Below are 26,703 nucleotides of genomic sequence, written 5' to 3'. Positions count from 1 at the left end.
TTATATTCATATACAGGGTATGTGTGTATATAATTCCTATTAAGTCCCTGAGCAGAGTGAGAACTCTATTGAAATTGCTTAATTTATATTAGTAGTATAAACACAGCAGTGAAATTGATTTGTGAATTATCTTGTTTCATTCAAAATGGGTCACTTGTAAGCTCCACTGACTATTGGTTATGCTGAAATTAGCTATTCATTGGCATAAAATGAAACATTTTTCTGCTGGTTCGAACCTCGACGTTTCTGTGTGGAGTTTGCATGTTCTCCCTGCATTCGTGTGGGTTTCCTCCGGGTGCTCCGGTTTCCCCACAGTCCAAAGACATGTGGTACAGGTGAATTGGATAGGCTAAATTTTCCGTAGTGTATGAGTGTGTATGGATTGGTTTCCTAGAGATGGGTTACAGCTGGAAGGGCATCCGATGCTTAAAACATATGCTGGATAAGTTGGCGGTTCACTCCGCTGTGGCGACCCCGGATTAATTAAGGGACTAAGCCAAAAGGAAAATGAATGAATGAATCTGCAATGATAACCTACAAGAAGTCCAATTTCTTTGTCATTTGTAGAATGTTGGGAGCAGGATCCACATATCCGTCCATCCTTTGCAGCCATCTTGGAGCAGCTGACTGCCATAGAGGAGGCTGTGATGGCCACCATGCCTCAGGATTCCTTCCATTCAATGCAGGAGGACTGGAGAGTAGAGATCCAGGAAATGTTTGATGAGCTGCGCACTAAAGAAAAGGTCAGATGATGAAAACTGTCTGTCTGCTTTCTGTCTGTATTCTGAACTGGTTATACGGGCTATAGTTTCAATTGGTTTTGTTTTGCTTTCTTATCAGATATGGCTCAGATTTGAACAGGGTAGCATTGTTTATTGCAATCCTCTTAACAAAGCCATCTATTAGCAATGAAAGGGCCTTAAGTGTTTAGTTCAGTTAGGTTAATATGATAAGCTGCTTCCGGTCTTAGCAGCTTGTTATGTTCAAAAGGATTTGCCATTGGTTGATCAAGTTTGCCTTGTTTTCCTGCAAGTCAGCTGAAACTTCATGTAGAATTCCTGATATTGTGTGACACAGTACAAGTCCTGGTTTTGAATCAGATAATTCTTTTTTTTTTAAGAGTCATTCTAAGTCATTCTAAACGTATCTTCCATGATGCACCAAATGAACGTTTACTCACCAGTCAATAATTTGTTCATTTGTTAATTAGTTGTCCAAATCGTACGTCCAAGTGTGTTTCTTGGCCGAGTGCCCCAAAAGCTCCTTACAGAAGTTATTCATAAGAGATTAGGCCAACGGCTTTACTCCATGTGGGTAGAAAACTGTTTTGATTAGCGCTTAACAATTCTGTCTGCAAGTTTTATACATGCGGATTATTCTGTTTTAGAGATGCAAAGAACAAATAGACTTGCTGGTTGATTCCAAATAAAGAGCAGTATTTTCATTATGTTCTTTGTGTAGACAAGAGCAGAACTGAATCTGAAAGAGTATTTGTTCACAATAAAATGTTTATTCACTTGCTCATATGTGGGTAACACACTTAAGCCTGTTTATACTAGGTGCATTCTCTAGTTCGCTTGAATGCACTCAACGAATGTGATGTCATCGCTCTTTGCAGAAGTTCACTTTGGGTGTGCGCGACATGATTTCGATTTGAGTTGAGTTGAATATGAATCACTTTGAAGAGATTTTGTCTGAAATGGGTACGACTGCACAGACATCTTTATGGGGTAACCAAATGGCCCATAATTCTTGGATAGAAATTGCAACGGCAGTGAGAAAGGAGGAAAGTTTTTGTAAAAGTTTGGAAAAACCTGAGGGATAAGTTTGTTAAAGCCAAAACAGATTATTTGTTTACAGAAATTTTTTTTTTCACCATTCATTTTGAATTTAAAATAATTTAATAGTTACAAAGCTATAATTAAGGAACAAATTAATTATTTGATAACTGAAAAAGAATATTTAAACCTATCGCTTTTTTAAACTTAACATACTGATGCTCTGTTTTTTTTTTTTGGACTTCATTGGTCATAATGGTTTATTCTATAATAAAAAATATATTTGTAGAGCAACCCATATTCTGTTGTCATTAATATTTTCATAAACTTTTAATAGGTGGGGGGGGAGTGTGACCATGATTTTATAGAATATCACAATGGTGAATGCGTCAAGTGTAAAAGCCTCGTCCATTTCATGGGGTGTGCATGCAGTCAGCGGAGGTATAAAGTATAAATCATGCTTCACATGTCTTGCCTTGTTGACATGTTTGTGGTGCTCAAGGGTAAATCCAAGAACATAAGGCCGATCTCAAGTTAGATTTTAAAGCAGAGACGAATCTGAGCTCAGTTCTCCAGGGCCAAAGGAAGTGAAACTGCCATTCATACCACTGATGTCTTTTTTGTTTGAAGGCAGAGAGTATATTCATAAGCATGAGAACTATCCAGTTTTTTTTCTCTTAGGCACTGATTCAGTGTATCAGAGTGTTTTTATTTGTTTAAAGGAGTAGTTAGTCTAAAAAAATCTTTCTTTCACTCACCTTTTTGTACTTACTTTAGTTTTTTGGTTCCTTGTAGCGATGCACAAAATTTTTGGTTGGCATCGAATATCGTCTTTCATACTAAAGAAGAAAAGGTCTGAAAAAATGAGCTGGAAAAATTGTGTTGTGTTGCACTGTCCAGCAATGTTCATTGCGTACTGAAACAAAATCCGTACCAAAAGTATGGAAATAAAAAGCTTGTCGAATAGCACAAACTGAAAAAATAATAGATTGAATTTACAACTTGCGTTTTAGTGACTTGAATTGCCGTGAATTGTAATTTTAGGTCCTGAAATTTAACACAGCTGTTTATTTCAGATGTAAATATTTCAATTCAAAACACAATTTTATACTTTAATTCCAAATTTCACTTAAAATTATTCAGTTCTGTCATTATTTTAAAATAAGAAATAATTAATAGAAAGCAGTTTTAGTTTTCAGCCAAGTGCATCCAGACTTTTAATTTTGGTGCATCTCTAGTTTTTCCACAATAGTTTTTGATCCTACATTTTCTTGACTCTAACAGGAGCTTCGTTCTCGTGAGGAGGAGCTGACGCGAGCAGCGCTTCAGCAGAAGTCTCATGAAGAGCTGTTGAAGAGGAGGGAGCAGCAGCTGGCGGAGCGGGAGATTAACGTGTTGGAGCGTGAGCTCAACATCCTCATCTTCCAACAAAACAAGGACAAGCCCAATGTTAAGAAACGGAAGGGCAAATTCAAACGCAGCCGCCTCAAGCTCAAAGATGGAAACCGCATCAGCTTACCCTCAGGTTCAGTTTTCTTACAAATCCGTTTTCTTACAAATTGTTGCATAGTGTGAATATCAGATGAATTTATTTCAGTAAATTGGTGAAATAAAGAGTTAATCCTGACACATTCTATTTCACAAGTAACAGCATTTCATACTGCTCATAATTTACCCTAGGTCAGCAAATAGTCTTGAGCATTCATAGACTGGCCTTTCACACTTTATATTTATAAACCCTGTCCTATCGTCCTTCTATCGTCCGTTCTTTATTTTCAGCACACAGGTTGCTAACCCCACCTTCTATATTTCAAGTGAAATTTGTTGCAGTTAAAATTGGCAAAATGATAATCCAAGGTTAAGCAAAAAATGAAAGACCCAATTGTTTTGCATCACTTTATTGTTTTTCACTGGAGCATTAAGTGTGATGTAAAAACTTGTTATTGTAAAGTGTTGGAAGAAAATTTGGAAGAAATGTTTACAGTGGTATTAGTAAATACTAATCTTAGGTGTATATATAAAAGATTTTCAGCACAAAATCACAGTTCAGGCCTCTCCTACGATGGACAAGAGACGAAGTCTCAATAGCACAAACTCAAGCCCTCCCAGCAGCCCGACTCTGATCCCTCGCCTCCGTGCTATTCAATGTGAGTACCCACTCTTCTACACTCTTTACCATTTTTTCATAACTGTATATGTGAGATTTTAATTAACCCTTAATAGCTTGATATGCAAGTTAAAAATAAATATATTTTAACCTTTTAGAATTGAAATTCATTCAAATCTAAGAAATGTTTGAGTATAATTTTTCTGTTGTTGAGTATCGTATTTTATTTAGGTTATGGGATATATAGTAAACATGAATCTAATTAATTTAAAGGTCCAAAAGGTAAGATGAATTTCTGATAGCTTATAAAACAGAAAAACACAACTTGCAAAAAAAAAAAGCAAATAAATATTAGTTGTTACTCCTATCACAAAAGAGCCTGTTTTTTTAAACCATTGTTGAGTTGTTTAATTTTGGATAATGCAATGTAATTTCTTAAAACTTGATTTTTTATATTTTAACAGGGCTCGAAATTGCGACCATTTTGGTCGGATATGCGCCCAAAATTTTGTCTATGCGACCTCAAAACATATTTGGGAGCATTTGTGCTAGTCTGTAAAATTGTTGTGTGCGACCAGTTTTTACTGCAAAATGTTCACCACATGCGCAGATTCGGGAGACATTCACGCAGAATGCATCTCTGCACTTGAAACACGAAACGCAGCACTTTGGACTGGTTTAAAACAGTTGTCATGTCAACTTGCTGCAGTAAACAAAGCCAAGTCCGTAATGCTTTCCCCGCCTTCTCGCTCTTCTTTTTGGCCCACCACTGCTCTAGCACTAAAATATCAGCTGTCAATCACTCAGTCAATGGCTTCTGGCTTGGGATGACAGAGAGAGCTACTACCGCGAAAAACTGTAAAGGGCTGAAGATGAGAATGAAGATAACACTGACAGATTTTGTTTTAGAAACCATGGCATCTAAAGTTACAAATAATGACACATCTTACTAGTGATCATGTGCTGAATGTTAATCCACCATCTACACTTTTCAAAGAGTGGATAAAAGACTTCCATTGGCTTCAAGTCCGCTATGAAAAGTCTGTGGGATGGAATTTTCTGGTAACTGTTTGCCACAAGTAGCACGAGAGCTTCTGTTTAATCCTTCATATAATCGCCAGATGCTGTCCACCTTGCAAATGGCAGCTATATGTCAAATTTAACACCACATACACCATCGCAAACAGGCTTACACTGAGTAAACTAATATCGCTACTCATAAAAAGACTGGTATTGTTATTAACAACGTATGCTTATAATAAGGTATTGTATATGTCAAAAGTATCAGTGCAATATCAGACAGCACCCGTGAAACAGCACAGTTATACTGTTAAACAGATTCATTCTTGTCAAGCAGTGCGTGTGTCCGTGTGTCTTTTGGTCACTCAGTTATGTTATAAAAATGTATTTTCTTGTGATAACGGGATTTCGTTGAGACATATTTTCCTCATGCATGCATATATATTTTTTTGCTTGTTAGTTTGATTACTGTTGATTTCAAATGCAATAAATATGTTTGTATAACACTTGTAGTAACGGTGCTTATAATTAGTGGGCGCGACTAAATTTTTGCTGATGCGCCTAAATTTTTAATGTTAGGAGCACCGGTGCTACCAAGCAAAAAGGCTAATTTTAAGCCATGTATAATATTTTAAATTGATATTTCTAAATGGATTGATTGTCAATGGCAGCACAGTGGCTCAGCCGGTGGCCTCCGGGTGCTCCGGTTTGCCCCACAGTCCAAAGATATGCACTATAAGTACATTGGATGAACTAAATTGGCCGTAGCATGTGTGTGAATGTATGGGTGTTTCCCAGTTCTGAGTTGTGGCTGAAAGGACATAGGTTGCGTAAAACATATCCTGGAGTAAATGGCAGTTCATAAATACCTGATAAATAAGGGACCAAGCCAAAGGAAAATGAATGGATAAATAAAGTTGTAAGTATGTGTTTGCTGTTTGTATTTGAATGAAATATTTCATATTTTATCTTTTAATTATAAAAATGCAATGTTAAAGTAGTTTAAACAAGACACTGAAATTAAAGCAAACATCATTTTATAGTCTGTTATCAAAATTGGCCCATATCTGTTTGAAATGTTTCACTTCATTAAAAATATATATACCAAGGAAAGTCTGACTAAAAAAAAAAAATCCTTGTTGTTTAATAAATTATCATCCAGGTCATTGCCAATGGTTTCTAAATCTTATGTCTATCACACATTGATCACATATTTTCTTTCCATCAGTGAGCCACAGAGGTGACACTAGCCGAAAGGGCAGTATGTTTGTCTATCACCAGGATGTGGATGTCACAAGCGAGTGTAAACCTCCTAGCGTGTTTAGCAAGAAAGGCAAGGACACTACGGTCCCATAAGCCAAAGTCACCCCAGCTAACTTTCTATTGGTGTGATTCCTGATCACTAATGCTCTGGCTTCATAACATTTATTTTTGATGCCTTTGGGATACAAATGATTGTCATAGCACATTGCTTGATGCTTAATGAAGTTTTGATGGAAATGATTTTTGCCTTTGGGGGTCAAGGACATTTCGGTGGACCTTGAGTTGGTGCTGCAAAATTCTGATTGGTTGCATCTAGGGCTGATTGGTATGGAAAATATAAAATGCTCTTTTTTCTTAGAGCATATAACTGATTAAATATTATAATACTATAATATTTCTACATTTTTACAGTCAATTTAAAAATGTACGTGTAGTATGATTCAAGTAATATCATTTTTATATAAAATTTGTGAAACCCTCTGCTTAAAGTTCCGTTTGAAATGCACCACACGACGTTGCAACAGGCTCATTCTGAAAATGTAGCACTATATACATAAATACAGATCACAAATTATGTAGCCAGAAATACGTAGAGCTGCATTTTGTCTTTAAAATGACGCAGAGAGAAGTTGACCTCGATGATAGGGTTTGAGTCCAGTGAAGATAATTTGAAAAGTCAGTAAGATAAAAACAGAAGCCAAAAAATAAAATGAGTAAATAACAAAAATGTGGTAAAACCTGAAAATGTAGTAAAAATCAGGTGAGGGCTTTTCTTTTTTTGGATTGCTTTTTAAAACTGTTGGTTAGGTTTATGCAATTGGGTAGGCAGGTCAATTGGTGCTTTTAAAAACACTACTGGTTGGGTTTAGGGAAGGAGGGGGTTCAGTCGATCAGTCAGTCAGTCAGTCAGTCAGTCGACAGCTGCCTCTGGTGGGTTTGCGCAAAAACAGCCGTCTTTCAGATGAGACTTTAAACCGAGGTTCTGACTCTCTGAGGTCATTAAAATCCTATGGCACTTCTCATAAAGAGTAGGGGTGTAACCCCGGTGTCCTGGCCCTCAATCGGCCCTTATGATCATGGCCTCCCAATCATCCCCATCCACCGAATTGGCTGTATAACAGTTTCTTTTCAGAAATATATATATAACGTATATAACGGTATGTTTTCAGAATGAGCCTGGTATTCAGAAATTATATAAAATACAAATAAAAGCTTTTTTACACCATATCCTAACTACAAACAACATGACATGATTCCAACAACAAGCAATTTGTCTGTCTAAACGAGATGCGAAATACATACCAGACATTGAGAAGCACAGAACAGTGCACAATTGGACAGGTTTTGAAAATTCTGAATAAATATTAAACCACTTTAACATTATTAAAAGTACATTCTGTACATGCTTAATTAATGTTTATTTTATTTTTAACTTTTGAGATAAACTATCAGAATGGCAAAAAATTGTATTCAAAATAGTAACGTTTAGGACTGGAAAAAAAGCACATAATCAGCTCCTGAGGTGCTCATTGTCATAGTAGTTAATGCTGGTGTCACGGGTGGTTCGTACAAAATGGAAAAATACATATATGCATACATAAATGTCTTATACAATGCATAACACTTAGCTAGTAGCCTATTAGAAGCAGCCTAATATTAACAACAAATGTTTTGTTAATAATTTTTTTAAATAATTTTTTATTGCACTGCTTTTTTCTTCCTTTTTTGTATCCAAACATGTCCTTGATGGAAGTGTTTGACCATTGTTTTCATGTCTGGATGCCACACAAAAAATGTCAATCAAAGCAAATCTATTTTTATTAAATTTTAAAAAAAAAATCTGCTACCTGCATTTTGTGTTTTCAAAACACAAACGCACATTCTGTTGGATAGAAGTATTTTGAAAGTGACTCATTATGTGGCCAGTGGTTGTATTACTGTAATTGCAGTGTTTGCTATGATATTTATTTAAAATTGCAATTCTTATAAAGGTGCAAAACATCCTATTCAAATTGATCATCAGTAAAAATAACCCAGCCCTAGTTGCAACAATGGTTTATGATTTAAATAAAATAAGGTAAACCCAATGTTATTTCTGAAGCTTTATTAACTGTTTTCAGAATGATTGTAATGATCTAACTCTAGTGGTTATTCCATCTGTGTGTTGGTGGATGGTGGAGGTTTTCTTAATCCCCTAAAAAAAACTGCTGCTGTGGAGGACTAATAGATTAAATCTCAGTTTGCGGTGTGTTTGAGATCTTGGGATTGTCATTTGGTGGATGTTCCATTAGTACAAGCAATTTTATTTCAAGTTTTGTCAATTTTTATCTCTAGTGACTCTGGATGAGAGCAACAGGACATGGGGACGAAGCACCAATTACAAACCGGAGGAGTTTGAAGATGTCAAGAAAGGGTTTAAGAAGAAGGGTCGCACATGGGGACCAAGCTCTGTGCAAACGAAGGAAAGAGGAAATGGTGCTGAAAGGTTGGGGGATAGTGTTTATTTTTTCTTTTAGACAATGGCTTGTTTAATAGTATTGTATATGCTATATTTCAATTCTTTGGCAAATACATGTAGTTTTACTGTGCTCTTATGAGTTATTAATTGTGTTTGTCACTTGTCATTTTGTCTTTAGAATTCGTCCTCTTTCAGATGGAAGCAGTCCTTGGTCCACCAGTCTATTGAAGTCTCAGAAATCTGTTCCATTAGCTGCATTGTTTGCAGACCAGGGTATGTAAAAAAGAAGCCCTTCTTCTATTTACTATTTACATGTATTCCGTTTTCATAGATCTGTCTTGTCATTTAACTGTATCACAAAAGCCAAGTTCCCAGATACCAACTTCTTGAAATTAAAGGTGCCATAGAAGTCATTGATTCAATATCCTATAATTGTTTGCTGATATTTACATATTAGGTGTGTTTACCTTATTTGGAAATTTGTAATGGTCATATTAATGATTTCTCCTCTGATGCTCAGCAGCTCATACACACACACACACACACACAGAGAGACACACGGCATAATGTGCTCTGAAATACATGTGCAAAATAATCACTTTAGTTGTCAAAAAAATATTTGTTAAATGATAATCTTTACAACTGATTTGGTAGAGAGTTTTATTTTAGCTAGAAGGAGTGAATGAATGAAGTGAAACTGTGCTCCAAAGTTGTGTAATACTCGAGAAAAGGGGTAAAGAGATGTATTTAATGTTGTTTTTTGTGGTATTGATGTATGTGAATACCGAGGCAAGAATATTTATTAATTAATAAATGTTAAAAACACAAAAAATTGTTGTCCTTTTCACTCAGAGCTGAATGATATGACGGTGCATAAGGATGCAATAAACACTTAAATTCAGTACAATATACACCTTAAAATAATAAAATATATAATTATAATTATATAATTATATTGGATATATCAATATATATATCCAATATAAATAATACATTTATAAGCCAACTTTTCTTTATTCCATGGTACGCCATCCCTGTTTTCATTACCTGAGAGCCCTATAATGTTGGTCTCATTTTCAAAATAAAAGTCCCACATACATAGTAATTATAATACTAGCCTTGGCCTTTTTTTGTTGTAATCTCATTTGTAAACGTTGCCTACATTAAAATAATATTGCTATAAAAGATTGACGATTTACTACTTGGTAAAAATCTCTTTTCCTGTGGAGAAAATGAGTGTTTCTTGAGTTTTTACTATTAGAACCTGTGTGACAAATGTTGTAATGTTGTAGGTTTTTATTCTGTTTCCAATTTATTCATAGTATTCACAAACCTGTTAATTAGTTCTATTGCGAAATATCTAAAGTGTGCAGAGATTTTTGAACACATTGCTTTGAACACACATCTTTTTGAACACACATAAATTTATACACTTTTTCCACAAACACTTGAAATTAATTTAAATAAATAGTTAAAAGGAATAATAGAAAACATTTACTTAACTTTAAGGTTTAAGTTTTTCATGTTGAGCACAAATTAAGATAATTTCTTGAGAACCTGTAACCACTGATTTCCTTTTTAGGAAAAATATGCTAAGAAATATTATTGTAGTATGTCTTTGACACCATTGTGTGTATAGAAGTATGTAATTAAAGTCTGTGATGATGGTTCCAAAATGGGAAAGCAGATTTAAACTGATCTGCTGATCAACTGACGCACTGGCATTTCCCCCCCTCAGGGACCAATAAAGATGAAGCAGGCTCTGCTGATTCATCCGACAACAAACCAAAGCAACTCAAGTTCCCCAACCAGGTGTATATCGATCTACCTCTGTGGAAAGATGAACCAGGCGAGAACCAGAGTTCAACAGGAGGAGGAGCTGAGAGCCAGGAGGACCCAACCACCTCCACCAGCTCCACCAGCACCACCCCACAGCACACACCCACCAACAGCCTGAAGCGCAGCACCACCCGCCGCCGCACTGACTCTGTTCTCTACGGCTGTGCCTCAATCCTGGCATCTGTCGCATTCGGCTTTGACCTGCAAGAGATCTGTAAGAACCCTGCCAATGAAGAACCTGAGCCTCGTGAGGAGAAGAAGAAAAAAGAAGGCCTGTTTCAGCGCGCCACTCGCTTCCGCCGCAGCACCAGCCCTCCAGGCGGACGTTCGCGAAAAGATGAGATTTCCACAGCACCCGTAAACCTGCTCGCCATGTCATCCATTTCTGAGTGCAACTCCACCAAGTGCCTCCTGCAGTCAGATTTTGAGGGTCCTGGGTTTAACCTGGTTAACGAGACTGGCATTTCGCCTCAGAGTAATGGTACTGGTGAAGGACTGCACTTAACACCTGTACAAGAGCTCTCTTCTGGAGCCAACTCTCGACTGAGGAGGAAAAAGTCCAGTCCGGCTGTGTGCCAGAACGGTGAGTAATGGTGAAGAATTGTGCTTAAGGATGTTCATAATTAATGTTGGGGGTAACGTATTCAAGTTACTCAAGTTGCCTAATGCAGTTTTTCTCAGTGGCTTCGGTGCATTTCTCACAGCACTATTTACATTTGCACAACAGTTAATTAATTTCTCAAAATAATTAGTACAAACTGCAATACCTAGTTGATAACCTGCAAAAGCGTGTCACTTGCTCAAAATGGAGAGCTCATTCCTCAAAAGCAAGTATTCAGTGTCGTCAAGATGAAAAGTCCTGACACCATTGTTTATGAACAAGATAGTCACATGGCTTTGTCATGTTTTCATTATGACAGTTTACTCTGTACATTTCCAATGCAAAAAAAAGCCAGATTTTGGTGACAATTGCTGAAAATGCTCAAAACAGCACTTTATACTATTAGCACAGCCATTTCAAAACAACAGCAAAGTTAGACATCACTGCATTTAGTAAGGTATCTGAGTACAAGACACTGAATATGTATGCGTCACATTTTTACTGGATTTGCTCTTAGCAATTCTATTATATTCACTGCATTGTGCAAAAGAATAAATACACCCTTATTTACAACAAACATAAACCTCCTTTGTATAGAGCTGTACACACCTGTAAACAATATTGCAGTACATACTGGAACTGAACCTACAACATACATAGGTCTGTAAATCATTCACGAAAATGTTCAATATAGAAGACATTTTCAGATTTAAATTTGTTATAAGATTTGCTTGACAGATTTTGACAACTAGTTCAACATTTTTGTATGTAATGACTCAAGTAATGAAATGAGGACTATTAGTTTTATATGGAATGACTATTCAGCATTCACAAGTGTAGTTAATTTTGACTGACATGACTTAAGCAAATGATCAAGTTATAAAACAGCTGAGAGTTGTATGAAAGCAATTGATGCTTGTCCAAACGCATTTGCGATTTGTTGGAAGGAATGAGAAACTGCTACTATGATTTGCACAAATGACTAATTGTTTTGAAAAATGCATTAACTGTTCTACAAATGTAAATAGTGCTGTGGGAAATGCACCAAAGTGACTGAGAAACACTGTAATATTAATTTTCTAAGTAACAAGTAAAGTAACGCGTTACTCTTCAAAATGAAGTAATAATATTAGAGATACTTAAAAAAATGGAATGCGAGTTACTTTTAAGTTAATTCGCTTTTAAAAATAACTTGCTGTATTAAAACAAACATAATCACGTACGCAATGCGAAACAGACAGAAAGGAACATGGCAGAGATTTACATTTCTGCAATAAAAATATTCTTATTATTTTGACCACATGGAAGAAAAGGAAAAGTGGATTATCTGAATGAACAGTGACTTTACTTTTTAGGACAAAAAGTACAAAAGTAGCAAATGCGTTGCTTAAAACTCATTAGTCTGTAAATAAAGCATGTAGAGCTATGGGTGAGGAAGTTTCCCGAAGATAACATTACCCTGTTCATTTTTATTTTATTTTTTTTAAGGTAAATGAAGGTTAAACAAATGAAGGTTGTTAGTTTCAGAGCTCCTTTATTTAAAAAAAAAAAAGGAAGAAAAAACTGCAAGTTCTGAAAGGATCAAGCCTCAGCCAGGTCAGAAAAAATAATGCAAAACTTACCTTTACTTACGCATTACTAGCTATAAAAGTAACTAAGAAAAAAAAACTAGTTTATTGGGGAGTAACTCAATATTTTAATTCATTACTTTCTAAAGTAACTTTCCCCAACTCTGGTCATAATATTTAGGATGATTTCTGGTGACTTGTTTAAAAAAAAATTGTGATCTTTAAATGAATTGCGTCATAGCATTAGACAGTTTGAAAATGACATTTTAGTTTTCAAAGTAGTATTATTTGTATGGTTTTTATAAGGTAATCTAAATATAGATAGCAAGTGTAAAATAATATTTGCAATTAAATCCTGAAAATCCACTTATATTGATACTAATATTGATAAACATGTATAGATTCACATAGTAATTGCCTTTGTTGGCATTAGCATGGGCCGATATAAGATTCTAACCATTAAAAATTAAAAAGAAACATTAAAAATATTTTGGAGCAGTAAACATGTCAGGCTTAATAATTCAAATCAATCTTTGACTATTGCTTTCTTTGTAACTTTCAAAAACAGATTTCTTTACAATGTTAAATGGCATCTTTGGATATCTTTTTTGCTGGAGATAGTTGTCCTATATAAAAACTATATAAAAAAAAGGAAAAATAAATCTGCAAACACCTTTAAATGGTATAGCAGAAAATTTTGGTGGTTTTAAAACCTTAACTTTTCCAAACTGTTATATACCTTGCAATGGTTATCGACCCATGCCTAGTTGACATGTTTAATGTTTAAATCATTAATTTTAATATTATTAAATCATTTTAAAACACTCTCCCTTTTCATTCTGAACATAGTGTACATTTGCTATCTAAATTTACTTAGCTTTTCAGACTATGGATTTTTCCCAGTGATTATATATATTTTTTTAATAAATGGAAAATAATGTAAGCATAAATGCAGAATTATAGCCAATATTTCAATCCAGATGTTTCTTTTTCGTACCAACATCAATATATATTTCAAAACTTGTCATTTTTTTGTCCAATAAAATGCCAAAAAAGGTACAACACTTTGAAAATTGTATCTAAAATCTAGATTATTTAAACTGTATGGTGCAATGTTGTGAGATTTACATTTACTTGTGGCATTTTTATTTTTTAGATTTTATCAGTGTTTTATATGAAGGTTTAAAATATCTAGCTATCTCTCTATCTATTTATCTATCTGTAGGGCGGTAGGTAGATGGGTAGGTAGATAGATGACATATCACTGTACCCTTTCATTACTGCATTAAACTGATTTTTAAGTTCTCAATTGTTGTTTACTGACTTCTCATTTTGCTTTAGTCAATGGAAGCAGCAACTCTCCAGTCAGTCCAGCTGATTCTTCTACCACTTCTACAAAGAAGAAGGCTGACAAAGAGCCTCCTCAAGACAAGCAGACCTCTGGGGAATCAGTATCTCGACCCAGACCGCTTTCCCTCAGAGGCAAATCTCATTCCTGGAGTCTTCTGAAGAGTCGCAATAAGAGCTATTCTCTGGGACACTACTCTGGGGAGAAGAGTGTCCAAAACCTGGACATGCTGCTCCCTGCTGAGGTCAAAACCGGCTGCTCATTACTGGACATGGACACAGAGGGTCAAAAACGAGACTGCACCGTTCCCCTCTGCCGGATACAGAGCACACCAAGTCGGGGGTCTGTATTCGAACTGGAGAAACAGTTTTTATCCTGAAATAAGCTGCATCTGGAACACAATCCTGTATTTGTTTAGAGTCTGCCTGTTCAACGTAACATTTGTTTTTGTCCACGATTTAAGGGATAGTTCACCCAAAAATGAAAACTGCTGTTAATTTGCTTACTTCAGACATTTCGGATGCTGTTAGTGTTAGTTGAATTAATTTTGTTTCACCTGTATGTTTTTTTGGACTCTCGAAGTGCAGGTAGCCATTGACTTGAAAGTGTGATCAAGAACAAGAAATTCTGCTGAAAGTCTTCTTTAATGTTTTACTGAAGGAAAAGCTTCATCCTGGATGACCTGAGGGTGAGTCAATTAACAACAAAAACATTTTAGGTAAACTTTTCCCTTAACATCATGGCCTTTGATCAATATTTGAGCCATTGCTGCTGGATATATTCTGTGGTATTTTTATTTATACGCTGTTTACCATGAGATGTAATTTAATATGAAGTGACGTATATGAAGCGAATGAATCGAACATTCCACTGAACTTACAGTCGAGGTTTGCAGTTTTTACAAAGTGACTTGATTTGTACACATTTACACAACGATCAACAATATTCTGTTAGAAACTACTGATCTTGAAAGTGTTTGTGTTTTTGTCATTTGATCTTGTATCATGTAATGTCATATGAAAGGCATAAACAGGGCCCACAGTGTTTGTATATGAATATTAATCAATGTAGAAATGAAGTGGCATAGATAATGTGACTGACCAAACTTACAGAGCTTATGTCTGCAACACAGTGTGTTCATGAATTAACACAGTTTCCCTAAACTTCTACTAATAGATTGCATCCATTTTTGTGTGGAATTTTTTTTAATTGATCCCTGAACGTTGCTGAAATATAGATGTTTGTTGTACTGCCAAATAATGATAAATGAATCGGCTATATTGATAGTGTCTATCAATATTGCCATTATATAATGAATCATTCCAGGCCACTCAAAGCCTAATATTTGATGTAAATCCACTCTAAATCAAGTACCAGAATGCTAGATTTATGCATATAGGTTTACTAAATAGGTTTATAATTATATAATTTTATCAGGAGTCATTGCACCTTCCTACTTTTGTTATATAGTTCAGTATCTTATAGTTCAGTATCAGTATCATTCTGTCATAGTACTGTTTATATATATATATATATATATATATATATATATATATATATATATATATATATATATATATATATATATATGTGTGTGTATAAGATGTGATTCAGAACACATGGTTATTTTGTGATCGTGGGGTGTCAAATGGAAGAATACTGTAACTGTTGGTTTGTCGGAAAAGTTGTGTTTGAGAAAACTTTCATACAGTATTGAAAAGCTTTTCTTTTTTATGGTAGGGACTAGAATTATTTACTGTAACTATTCAGAGTCATTTTGCTGTCTGTTTAAATACACCTATTATGTGTTGTTGTTCCTTCAAAATATGTTTTGTAGCACTGGAATTTGAGTCACATAATGATGGTTACAGTGCATCCAGGAAAGTATTCAAAGCGCTTCACTTTTTACACACTTATTTATGTTATAGTCTCATTCTAAAATGGATTAAATTTATTTATTTCCATGAAATTCTACACACAACACCGCATAATGACAATGTAGAAAAAAGATTTCTTGAAATTGTTGTAAATTTGCTAAAAATAAAAAACCTTAAAAATCACATACACATTAGGGTTGGGCTGATAGATGATGCTATCGTCCATCGCTGATGGCCGACAGACACCACGATGCTGAGCCAGCATCGCGATCCTTCGCCCTGCCCCCTTGCAAATCCGCTCGCGAAAAATACACACTTAGGCCCCATTTACACTAACAGGTCTTAGTTTTGAAATGGCATTTTAGACTGAAAGCGATTCACATCCACTCTGGCGTTTCATCTAGCATTTCTGAGCAGCCCTCCCTCTTCCACACTACCACTGAAAACGCACATCACGTGAACACACTTACACACAGGCACAGACACACACACACTGTCATGCGCTCGAGACAGTGGGTCCAGGCAGTCAGCGGGTCATTAGATGGTTATGTATATAATATTATATAGTTATGTGTGTAACTACTTTATTAATTTATAATTTGGTTGTGGGTAAAACAAAGACCATGCGGTTCAGGTAGTTAAAACGGTAGGCTACAAATAATTAATTCGTTATGAATTCATTAATTATTCATACTTAATTCACCGCCCCCTATGACGACGATGTCATCGTCCATCGTGATGTTTCATATTAGACATCGCCCAACCCTAATAACATAAGTATTCACAGCATTTGCCGTGAAGCTCTAAATTGAGCTCAGGTACATTCTGTTTCCACTGATCATTCTTGAGATGTTTCAGCAGCAGGAACTGGAAGACTAGTCAGGATAGAGGAAAAGATGACTGCAGCAATATACAAAGACATCTTGAATGAAAGTGCTCTTAACCTCAGACTGGAGCAACGGTTCATCTTCCGAACCGGCTTCACAACAACTCGGTGAATGTCCTTGAGTGGCCCAGCCAGAGCCCAGATCTAAATCCTATTAACCATTTCTGAAGAGATCTGAAAATGGCTGTACACCGTCACTTCCCATTCAACCTGATAGAGCTTGAGAGGTACTGCAAAGAGGAATTGGCAAAAATTCCCAAAAACAAGTGTGCCAAGCTTGTGACATCATATTAAAAAAGAGGCTGTAATTGCTGCCAAAGGTGCATCAACATAGTATTGAGCAAAGGCTGTGAAAACTTATGTACGTGTGATTTTTCAGATTAATAAATTTGCAACAATTAAAAAAAAATCTTTTTTCACATTGTCATTATGGGGTATTGTGTATAATTCTGAGGAAATAAATTAATTTAATCCATTTTGGACTGAGGCTGTAACATAAAAAAATGTGGAAAAAGTGAAGTGTTATGAATACTTTCCAGATGCACTGTATATTAATAATGTTATGATTAGTTTAGACAGCTGCATATTAGGATGAATACGAACAAAGGACTCGAGAGACATTGTGGTGCCTCTTTTTTATGTCTTGCAATGATTATTACATTCATAATGAAGTAACGATACTATGTTGCCTGTTTTTGAGGAATTGATCTGGTGTTTTTGACTAAGCACAATCATTTCTCCTGTTGTCGGAGATTGGTAGAGATTAAACCTTCGAAGCAGTTTTTATTTCCCAGATGTGAAAATCTTTTCACAGAGTTGAAAGGAGTTGGGAATTAAGCAACAGAAGATTGACGTTTTCGCCAAAGTTGAAGTCTTGGATTGTGAAATGGTTTTGAAAGATTGTTACATATACTGTATGGTACACATGCACTGCAAATAGTTTTACAGGTCTTGCTTTTTAGTGTCTGCACAGTGTACGTTGTGTTTTCGTTTTTTTTAAATCCAGTGTTTTACCCATGTGACCAGTTTAATGTTTAAAGCTGTTCTGTTCAGATGTGAACTGGTTATTTGCTCCAGGAGGGCTCAAAGAAAAAAAAAAGGGCTGAGCCCAGAAAACATCTCATTTATATCAAATTCTACTATTTTACTGTACACAAGTGACCAATAAAACATTTATACAACATTCATGCATATTTACTTTTATTTTCTGTAGCCATTTCATTGTGCTCCAACATCGTGTATCATAATGTTCAGCTACTACTTCCTGGTGTGCAGTTTTCAGGCTTAAACAAAGTGCATTTATTTGTTTTCAAGTCATTAGCCTTAAAGCTGAAGTGTGTATGATTGTGTTTGATAAAATACTTTCTTCTATAGCCTAACTCACTAATAAATAACTTAAAGTAAAACATTTGTTGAGACGCCTGAGAATATCTACAATACTATTGGCTCAAACCAGTGGTGTGAGTTTCAGATGACACTGTTTGTCCAACCACTGAACCCATGTGCAAACAGTCATTATTTTTGCTTTTCCCTTTTATGCTGAAAATACATTACACTCTAACCTTGCAGTAAGCCTGGCCTTTGTGAAAATTGCCGACATTTCACTGGGCAGTGTGTATGTGCGTAATTTTCACATTGAACAAAGATCAGTTTCAGTTTTTCTTTGTTTTTCTTTTATTCTTTATAGGTTGCAGGCTAACACTCTTAAAATAAAGGTCCTTAAATGACAGTGATGGTTCTGTTAACCAAAAACCTTTGTATTCTACAAATGTTTTTGGTTATTGATCACATTCTTAACATAACATTATGAAAAAACTGTTCCTTTAATAATGATCGTTTGGTCGCTGCAAAAAATAAATATGTATTTTGAACATAGATATTTACATTAGATGTCGCCTACGCTTTTGTTGCCTATTGGAAGGAATGCGTCAATAGAGCCGCCATTTTAGTACAGGGTAGCACTCCTTTGAAATGAATGTGAGACCAAGGTGCAGTTATGAACGACTCGTTCAATTAGCCAAAAATATTACAAGTTTCTGGCATCAGCATCTTGTTTTCATATTTAATTTACATTGTTTGCTTATTCTATTCACCAAAACTAGTATAAGCCTTGTATTTAGTGTGAGTTGGTGCTACTTTGCCTTATGGTCAGTGCAGTAAGAGGCTGTATTATCATCAATAAGGTGACTTGTTTCGTAACATACAAAAACTTTAATAAAGAAATATTACCTATGAAATGTTCTGCCTTCATGCTTTGTTTGCTTGTTACTACACTCGTAGGCAGTCCAGCATTTTCACATTGGCTTTGCGGTTGACTAGTGCGCTTGAATGACATTTGTCCTGGGAGCACTGTACAAATGTGGCGGCACTATTGCTCAGAGTCTGTCTGCGATATCTAGTGTATGTTTCTATGTATTTTGAAGAGTGAATATTGTGCATTGTATTGTTTAACTACTGACTGGTGTTCAGTTTCTAAATGACTATTAGTTCATACTGTTTTTAACCAGTCATTAGCCTGAAACGTGTTTTTATTTTTACATTAATTAGCCTAATTTGATACTAAATAAGACAAACAAGTCATTCATTGATTTCCTACAGCATTCTTTTGAAATTCCTTTGACTCTTTGCACACTACTATTGGCTCAAACCAGTGGTGTGAGCTGAGTTTGTCCAACCACTGAAAGGAAATCAGTGTGTAAACACTCATTATTTTTGCCATTCCCTTTTATGGCCTAGAAATTACACACTTCAGCTTTAAATGTAACCCAAAGGCAAGGCCAGGTTTGTAGTAAACATGACGTTAGTGAACATTTTCAGACATTCTTTAAGGTAGTGTGTGTGCGTAGAGTCATTTTCAGTCAAACAGAGGTCCTGAGGCAACCTTACCCTGTAGGAAAAATAAAACAGAAGTGTTAGAATTGAAATAACAGGAATCCTCTAAAACCTACAAGTCAAGAAAAAAATTCTCAGGAGTGAAACTCTTAGCAAAGAAGACAATCGTAATTTATTCTAAGGCTGTAGGAACTTGATCTGAGTGCGTCTCAAGGGTGCAATCTCCATCTCAAATGACAAGTAGCGTGTCTGTGCTCACTTTGTCTACTTTTTGTCTACCAAGCATCAATGCCCAGAAGGCAGCTTTGGAGAAAGCACAAAGGTGGAAACTTGTCATGGACACCATCACTGATCTCAGGTGTTCCCCTTAACTAAAGAAACCATATCATGTGTTACGTAACGCTTACCTGTGGGAGCCACTATAAACCCTCAGTGAGTGGTGATGCAGGTCCTGGGACTCCGCGAGCTTATGCGGCCCGAGCGAGGAGTAACAGACAGAGCCTGAAGGCAGTAGGTGGTTTTCCGACGGAGACCCTCAATTACAAGTTCCTTGGAGCAACTGTCTGTTTCATGAACTTCCTGTTTGGGAAAGATTGTTTTAGTGAAGTTTAGAAGTTCAGATGTTTGGAGTCATTTATAAAACATTGACTAAATTAAGCTAAAATATCTTCAACCTTCTTTATCCGCACAGCTTCCTATGCAGATAAGTTGTTAAAGTTTAAAATGCAGCAAATGAACTATTAGAAAAACCCAATCATTTGCTCTCTTTTTTAAGTTTGAACGGTAAAGCTGTATGAGTCGTGTCTGTGAAGCATAGAATGGTTTTAAATAGATATTTTGAATACTGATGGCAGCTAACGCATTTTGATGATCATGCACTTCCATACAGAACAACAGTTGGTTTGCAGAAGTAAAAACAAAAAACTTCTATTCATTTTCTTAATAAGGACATCAATTTTTAACTAGAAAAATAACTTTGGTGACAGACCTGTTGTAAGCTCCAAGTTTATATGCTTTTGTTTTTTATTGTCCGCATTTATCAACCGTTTAACTGCCCCACCAAGAACAAAACAAAAAAGTATTTTCTTAACTCTTAATGTCGCTAGTTAACACACTCAATTTATTTATTTTTTGTCAACACATCCCATCATTTTTAAAATATCAACCTCTTAAAATGGTTTATTTAGTGCTCAGCATATATAAGTAATAACCCCTTACAAATCTTTTAAATTCATATTTTTAATAGAAAGCTCTACAATAATATATTTGTACACATGCATTAGATTAGTCGGTACTGAGGCCAAATCTGGAGCTTAACTCACAAAATAAGTTGTAATTTTATAAAATAAGTTATGGAAAAATATTCAATACAAAATTAAAAGGGGAAAAATCAAGAAAAGCAAACAAATAAAAAAATAGTTGAAACTTTGTACGTTTTTGCAATATTTTTTCTTGAATTTAAATGTATTATCTTTCAATTTCTAAATATGTTTGGTGACTAAAATATTATTTTAATAAATATATCCGTTTAATAAATCTGTTTTGTTTAAATGCACCAAAATAAATTGCCTATATTCACTGAGAAATGAATAAAAATACTCATTAATACTCATAAATGGGGTGTACTCAATTATGCTGAACACAATGTCAGTTTATAGTGAAAGTACCAAGATTAATAGATATACTATGAAAATCAGAAAATATATAGTGTAAGAACAATTTATTTAAAAACAATCAAAAAACGCATCTTTAAAGTGGAATTTGTGCTGAAAAACTACATTACCCATGATACTGTGCACAGATTTTACCAAAGAACAGCAAAGACATATTATAGCAAATTACATAACTGAATCGTTCCCCTTATAAGCTCTCAAAATACATGTTAAGTTTTTTAGATGCAATAAAATTGTTATTACTACTATCTGTAGTTTTTAGAGGGTTTGGACATTACTTCAAATCTAAGTTCCTGATGTTGTCGCTGATTGGTTAATTTTATGGCTCATGATACTACATTAAATCTTTAATAAAATTAAATGTGAAAATGTATCTTGATTGAACCAGTGCTGCTCAAAAGAGGGGCATTTTCCTTAATTTTGGCTTTACCAAAACTTACTTACTTACTTACTTTGAAAGAAAGACACTTAAAATATTTAATATCTTCCACATAAGAAAGAGTTTTTAAATAACCTGAGGGTAAGTCAATACTAACAGCAGCATAGTATCTTTTTAAATTCATTCATTCTCCTTCAGCTTAGTTCTTTATTAATCGGGGGTCACCACAGCAAAATAAACCACTAACTTATAAATGTTTTACACAGCAGATGCCCTTTCAGCTGCAACCCAGTACTGGTAAACACCCATACACACTTGCATTCACAGACACACTATGGCCAGTTTAACTTATTTAGTTCACCTATAGTGCATTTCTTTGGACTGTGTGGGGAAACCGGAGCACCCAGAGGAAACCCACACAAACACAGGGAGAACAAGCAAACTCCACACAGAAACACTAACTGATCCAGCCGGAGCTCCAAGTAGCATCCTTCTTGCTGTTAGGTGACAGTGCTAACCACTGAGACACCGCGTCGCCCTATCTTTATAAAGGTAATATTTAATCATTAGTTTTGGCGCTTAAATCTGATTGGCCAAGCGGCAATCCAGAAACTCTTCTTACATCGACTCTGGCCTTTATGCAAATGTAGAGAGCAAAACAACTGCTAAAAATAGGCTGCGTCATTTATAAACGTGTTTGTTTACTGAATTAAAACCTTTCATAATATATCTTTGTTTGTGCTTGTGTATTATTTCTTACCTCTTCTACGTCATTGTGCATCAGAAATATTCTGAAGGTGAGTTTGTGCAGTTTTGTCACTCGTATCCTGTTGCCGTTGTGTCCTCTCAGTGGAGTTCTCGGAGGTTTGATCTGAACTTTAATGGTCTGTCCTCCTGCCACAGTAACCTTTATCTGCGGTGGGCTGAAGTTGGCTGTAATTCAGAGGAAGTTATGTGGTGATAAGTTCCACAGGAAAAAAAAATCATGTTTAAATGTTATGCCATCACAAAGTGCACTGTGCAATCTTCCTCTTTGACTGGCACCAGAATAAATCCAAATATGGTACATTATAGAAGATAATTTGTTTATGTCAACAAATCTTTTAGCAACAGATTATAATCAGCATTGTAAAACAGATTTAGTGTAAGGCATGAACATATTTAGGATTGTGCAATACTGACAGAAAGTGTTCTTAGTTTTTGTTGTATTGGCGTATTGACTAGTTTAGGCCTGTTGTGAATAAATAGATTTGAGTTGTCAGACTCTTGCAAGGATAGCAAAAATAAAATCTTACTTGTGCTATACTCACCCCCAAGTGGTTTCAAACATTTATGAGAAAAAAATATATTTAGAAGAAAGCTGAAAAACTGTACCCACTGACTGCCATAGTGGAAAAAAACGATGGAAGTCAATGGTTACAGGTTTCCAACATGTTTCAAATGATCTTTTTTGTGTTCAACAGAAGAAAAAAGTAAAGGGTGATTAAATTATGAAAGAATTTTCCCTTTTGGGTGAACTATCTGTTTATTGAATGATTCGTTGAATCATTAAAGGGATACTTCATCCAAAAATGAGCATTTCTTCATCAGTTACTCACTGAAGTATTTCCAAACTTTTAAGAAGTTGAGCATTATTGTCATTCTGCTACATTTGTGAACATACAGTGAAATGAAATGCCATGTCTCACACAACCACAGTGCTACATAAATAAACATAAATATGAAGGCAAAACTGGAGGTGAGAGCCATTTTTAATACCTATACATAGCTAACTTACTGGAGTGTCAATCCATAATACTATTCATATAATTAGATAATTAGTTGAAAATACACATACCCTAAGATAGAATATACAAGCAATATATCTAATACTGCACAATATTGAGCATGATATTGTGTAAAAGAGGTATTTAAGGTTAAAAAGCAAGTAGTGCATATAAATTGTGGTGTGTTCCAAGTAAACAATTGTTTTTATTCTTATTTTAAGTTCTTATACATGGAGTTTAAGAAAGTGTCTGGTACATAAAGAAAGAAGATTGCTTTCTTTCGGTGAAGACAAAACAAGTTATTCGGTAGAATGAAAGCAGCACCCAATTCACCTGTCTTTGGACTGTGGGGTAAACCGGAGCGCTATGGCGACCCCAGATTAATAAAGGGACTAAGCCATTATATTATATTATATTATATTATATTATATTATATTATATTATATTATATTATATTATATTATATTATATTATATTATATTAAAAGCTGCCTAGAGAAGCTAAATATAAATGTAATAAAAATGATTAAATACATAAGGAACTATATTTATATATGCATGTTTGATACATGATAGTTAATCTATAATTTCTTATTATATCTTATCTTTGCTGATATTCAATACATTTCTTTTAATATTATGTTGTTATATTATATACGTCTGCTATTAAGAAAACTAATGATGATCATATAATTTGCAACAACAAAGTATTAAACTTATAAACTTAAAAAAATATTTAAATATTTAGTATGTTTCAGTAATTATATATATATTAGTAAATAGATTTTGTAATTGTTTTTTTAAGTAATACAACTAGCAATGACTAAGTTTCATCAGTTACTCACTGAAGTATTTCTAAACTTTGATAAAGTTCAAGTTAAGCGTTATTGTCATTATGCTACATGTGTGGACATACAGTGGAATGAAATGCAATGTCTCGCACAACCACAGTGCTACATAAATTAACATAAACATAAATATGAAGGCAAAACTGGACACAAAAGCCATTTATTATTACCTAAACTTACTGGAGTGGTAATCCAGTTATCTATATACTATAGTTAGCTGACTATGCACAAAACCTACTGTACGACAGACTATACAAGTGTGTAATACTAAGCAAGATATTGTGCAAAAGGTTTATTTAAGCAAGTAAAAGCAAGTAATGTGTATGCTTTGTAGTGCATTCTCAAGTAAACAATTGTTTTTATTATTACGTCCACGTAACATGGAGTTTGAGAAAGTGTGAGGTGCATATACTGTAGAGAGAAGAGTGTGCATTCTTTTGTTGAACACAAAACAAGATAATCTGAAGAATGTTGGGAAAAAACAGCCATTGACATCCATAATCGAAACAACAAAAACAAAAAGTCAATATCTGTTTTTTTGCAACATTCTTTAGAGGAAAGAAACTCAAACAAGATTATGGAAAGTAAGTAAATTATAGTAGAAGTTTAATTTTTGGCTGAATCATCTCTTTAACTCAAACGATCTGTTTTTGTTGAATGTAAGAAATTATTTAATCAACAAATACAGTATTATATACTATAAATATTGCACACCTCTCACTGCTTGTTGATGCATTAACTAACAGCAGTGTGTCTACATTTAGTAATCGAATATTAATTAATAAAACCTGCACATTTTTAATGTTAACAGGCATTCAGCAATGTCACTTTTGAAAGTAAATTTTCATATTGTAATTGTGAAGACTAATATTTGTTATGCTTTATACTTATTTACATTGTGCAAATGAACTAACAAGTGTTACACAATTATAAGCGTTTCTAAAGGAACTCACTTTCCCACTGAGGGTAGAACCTGTGGCTGATGGCCCATGAAGAGAAGCCCTCAGGGGAGAGCGAGCGGACCCTGGCGTAGTACCATTCTCTGGGGTCCGATGTCTCCTGCGTCAGGTCACACTGTAGCGTCCGGATGCCCTGACAATGTTTGGAATTGCTCCACTCTTTGTCTCCATGTCTAAAATGAAGGTGAGGGATATGCATGAACATTTTGAGAATTCATCAAGTCATTTCTCATCGCGTAGGGTTGAGAGACGCAGGCTTACATTTTATGCTGAACAAAATATTTCAAGTTTTTGGAAGCTTTGTGCTGATGTTTCCAATGTAAGACATTTCGGAAGTCCAAAGATTGAAACTGTACTTCGGTTGGAGCCATTTCTTCCTGCTGAGTGGGGCTACCTGGAAGAGAGAAGAAATGCAGCTTTTCATTGAAATACAGCAGATGGTTTGTTGTTTAAGCTCTTCTAAATAAGGGTTTTTGCAGCAGTGCCATTGAAGTTTTTCCAAAGAATCTTTCAGAGCATTTCTCCTCAGTGAACAATATTTAAAGAGCATTTTCTAATATAAATTATACTTTAAAAAGCATTATGGTTTGTAAACATTTTAAAAGCATGCAGGCTATAAGCAAAAAAGCTTGATTTGAAGCTAAATAAGCGTAAAATTTGTTTTAAATTGTATAAAATTGTATTGTATTGCATCGATTCAAATTTAAAAGTTTTGCATCTATTACCATCTTTCAAAATCAAAATTCAGTGCAAGTGACAAGCTGGTAAACTTACATTCTGCCCAACACAGAAGGGAAATCGCAAAAACGATGTCCAGGCATTGATGACCGGTCAAGGTGAGCATGTTAAAAGGCATTATTGTGGTTCGGCTCTGACACCTTTAAACCATGCCACTTCTGCTTTTGGCACGTCATGGAATTTCCTCTTTTGTACGTAGTAGACCATAATTGTACGTACTTTGTCATTTGTATTTTACTGGACTAAAAAAAATAATCAGATGTGTTTTGTATTTAAAAGTGCTTGAATACTAAATCAAATGTTGCTTTAAATCAATGATCTCAAACTCAATTCCTGGAGGGTCGCAGCTCTGCATAGTTTAGCCTTAACCAGCTCCATCTCACACCTGCTTAATAGTCTCTATTAATCTAGAACACCTTGATTATTTAGATCAGCTGTGTTTGATTAGAGTTGGAGCAAATCTGTGCAGAGCTGCGGCTCTCCAGGTGTCCAGTTTGAGATCTATGCTTTAAATGATCAAATAATGGAAAAATCCAGCTATGCCTCCTCATTCATTTCACTTTTTGTGTGTCATGTATGAGCAAATGGGTTATGGTTTCATAGTGTTTTATTGCTATTAATTTTTATTACACATCACTTTTCAGAACTCAAAATTAAGGATTTACCAAATTAATCTCTGACCACATCAAACAATAATTATTTATTGGCCACAAATTTTAAATGTGTCAAAACAAAGAAAAACAATTGACTTAAAAAATAATAAT

At 34.9% G+C, this 26,703-nt stretch overlaps 2 protein-coding genes across 4 annotated transcripts in view; one reads left to right on the top strand and one right to left on the bottom strand.

Annotated features, from left to right (window-relative positions):
* The window catches only part of map3k21 (mitogen-activated protein kinase kinase kinase 21), a 32,176-nt gene extending 17,089 nt beyond the window's left edge, over positions 1 to 15,087 (top strand). The window contains exons 4-11 of one of the 3 annotated variants that reach the window (XM_073920841.1): positions 568 to 743; positions 3,063 to 3,303; positions 3,803 to 3,925; positions 8,503 to 8,653; positions 8,805 to 8,899; positions 10,365 to 11,048; positions 13,976 to 14,324; positions 14,570 to 15,087. In XM_073920841.1, coding sequence (XP_073776942.1) covers positions 568 to 743; positions 3,063 to 3,303; positions 3,803 to 3,925; positions 8,503 to 8,653; positions 8,805 to 8,899; positions 10,365 to 11,048; positions 13,976 to 14,324; positions 14,570 to 14,573 — 1,823 coding nt within the window. In that variant the 3' untranslated portion in view covers positions 14,574 to 15,087. Of the gene's footprint in view, positions 1 to 567; positions 744 to 3,062; positions 3,304 to 3,802; positions 3,926 to 6,133; positions 6,239 to 8,502; positions 8,654 to 8,804; positions 8,900 to 10,364; positions 11,049 to 13,975; positions 14,375 to 14,569 lie in introns of those variants that run through there. The other 2 variants (XM_005156926.6, XM_684924.8) reach the window with 2 other exon arrangements.
* A 3,335-nt stretch (positions 15,088 to 18,422) lies between these two features.
* Positions 18,423 to 26,057, bottom strand: il22ra2 (interleukin 22 receptor, alpha 2). Its single transcript, NM_001045279.1, is given in 6 exon segments — positions 18,423 to 19,632; positions 19,985 to 20,156; positions 22,390 to 22,562; positions 25,196 to 25,374; positions 25,463 to 25,595; positions 25,976 to 26,057. Coding segments are annotated over 5 exon segments (717 nt in total). The 3' UTR covers positions 18,423 to 19,632; positions 19,985 to 20,006.
* Between the last annotated feature and the right edge of the window lie 646 nt (positions 26,058 to 26,703).

Source organism: Danio rerio, chromosome 13 (genome assembly GCF_049306965.1).
Source record: "Danio rerio strain Tuebingen ecotype United States chromosome 13, GRCz12tu, whole genome shotgun sequence".
Taxonomy (NCBI): Eukaryota; Metazoa; Chordata; class Actinopteri; order Cypriniformes; family Danionidae; genus Danio; species Danio rerio.
The sequence above is the reverse complement of the archived record's forward strand: the minus strand, read 5'-3'. Positions and strand labels throughout refer to the sequence as shown.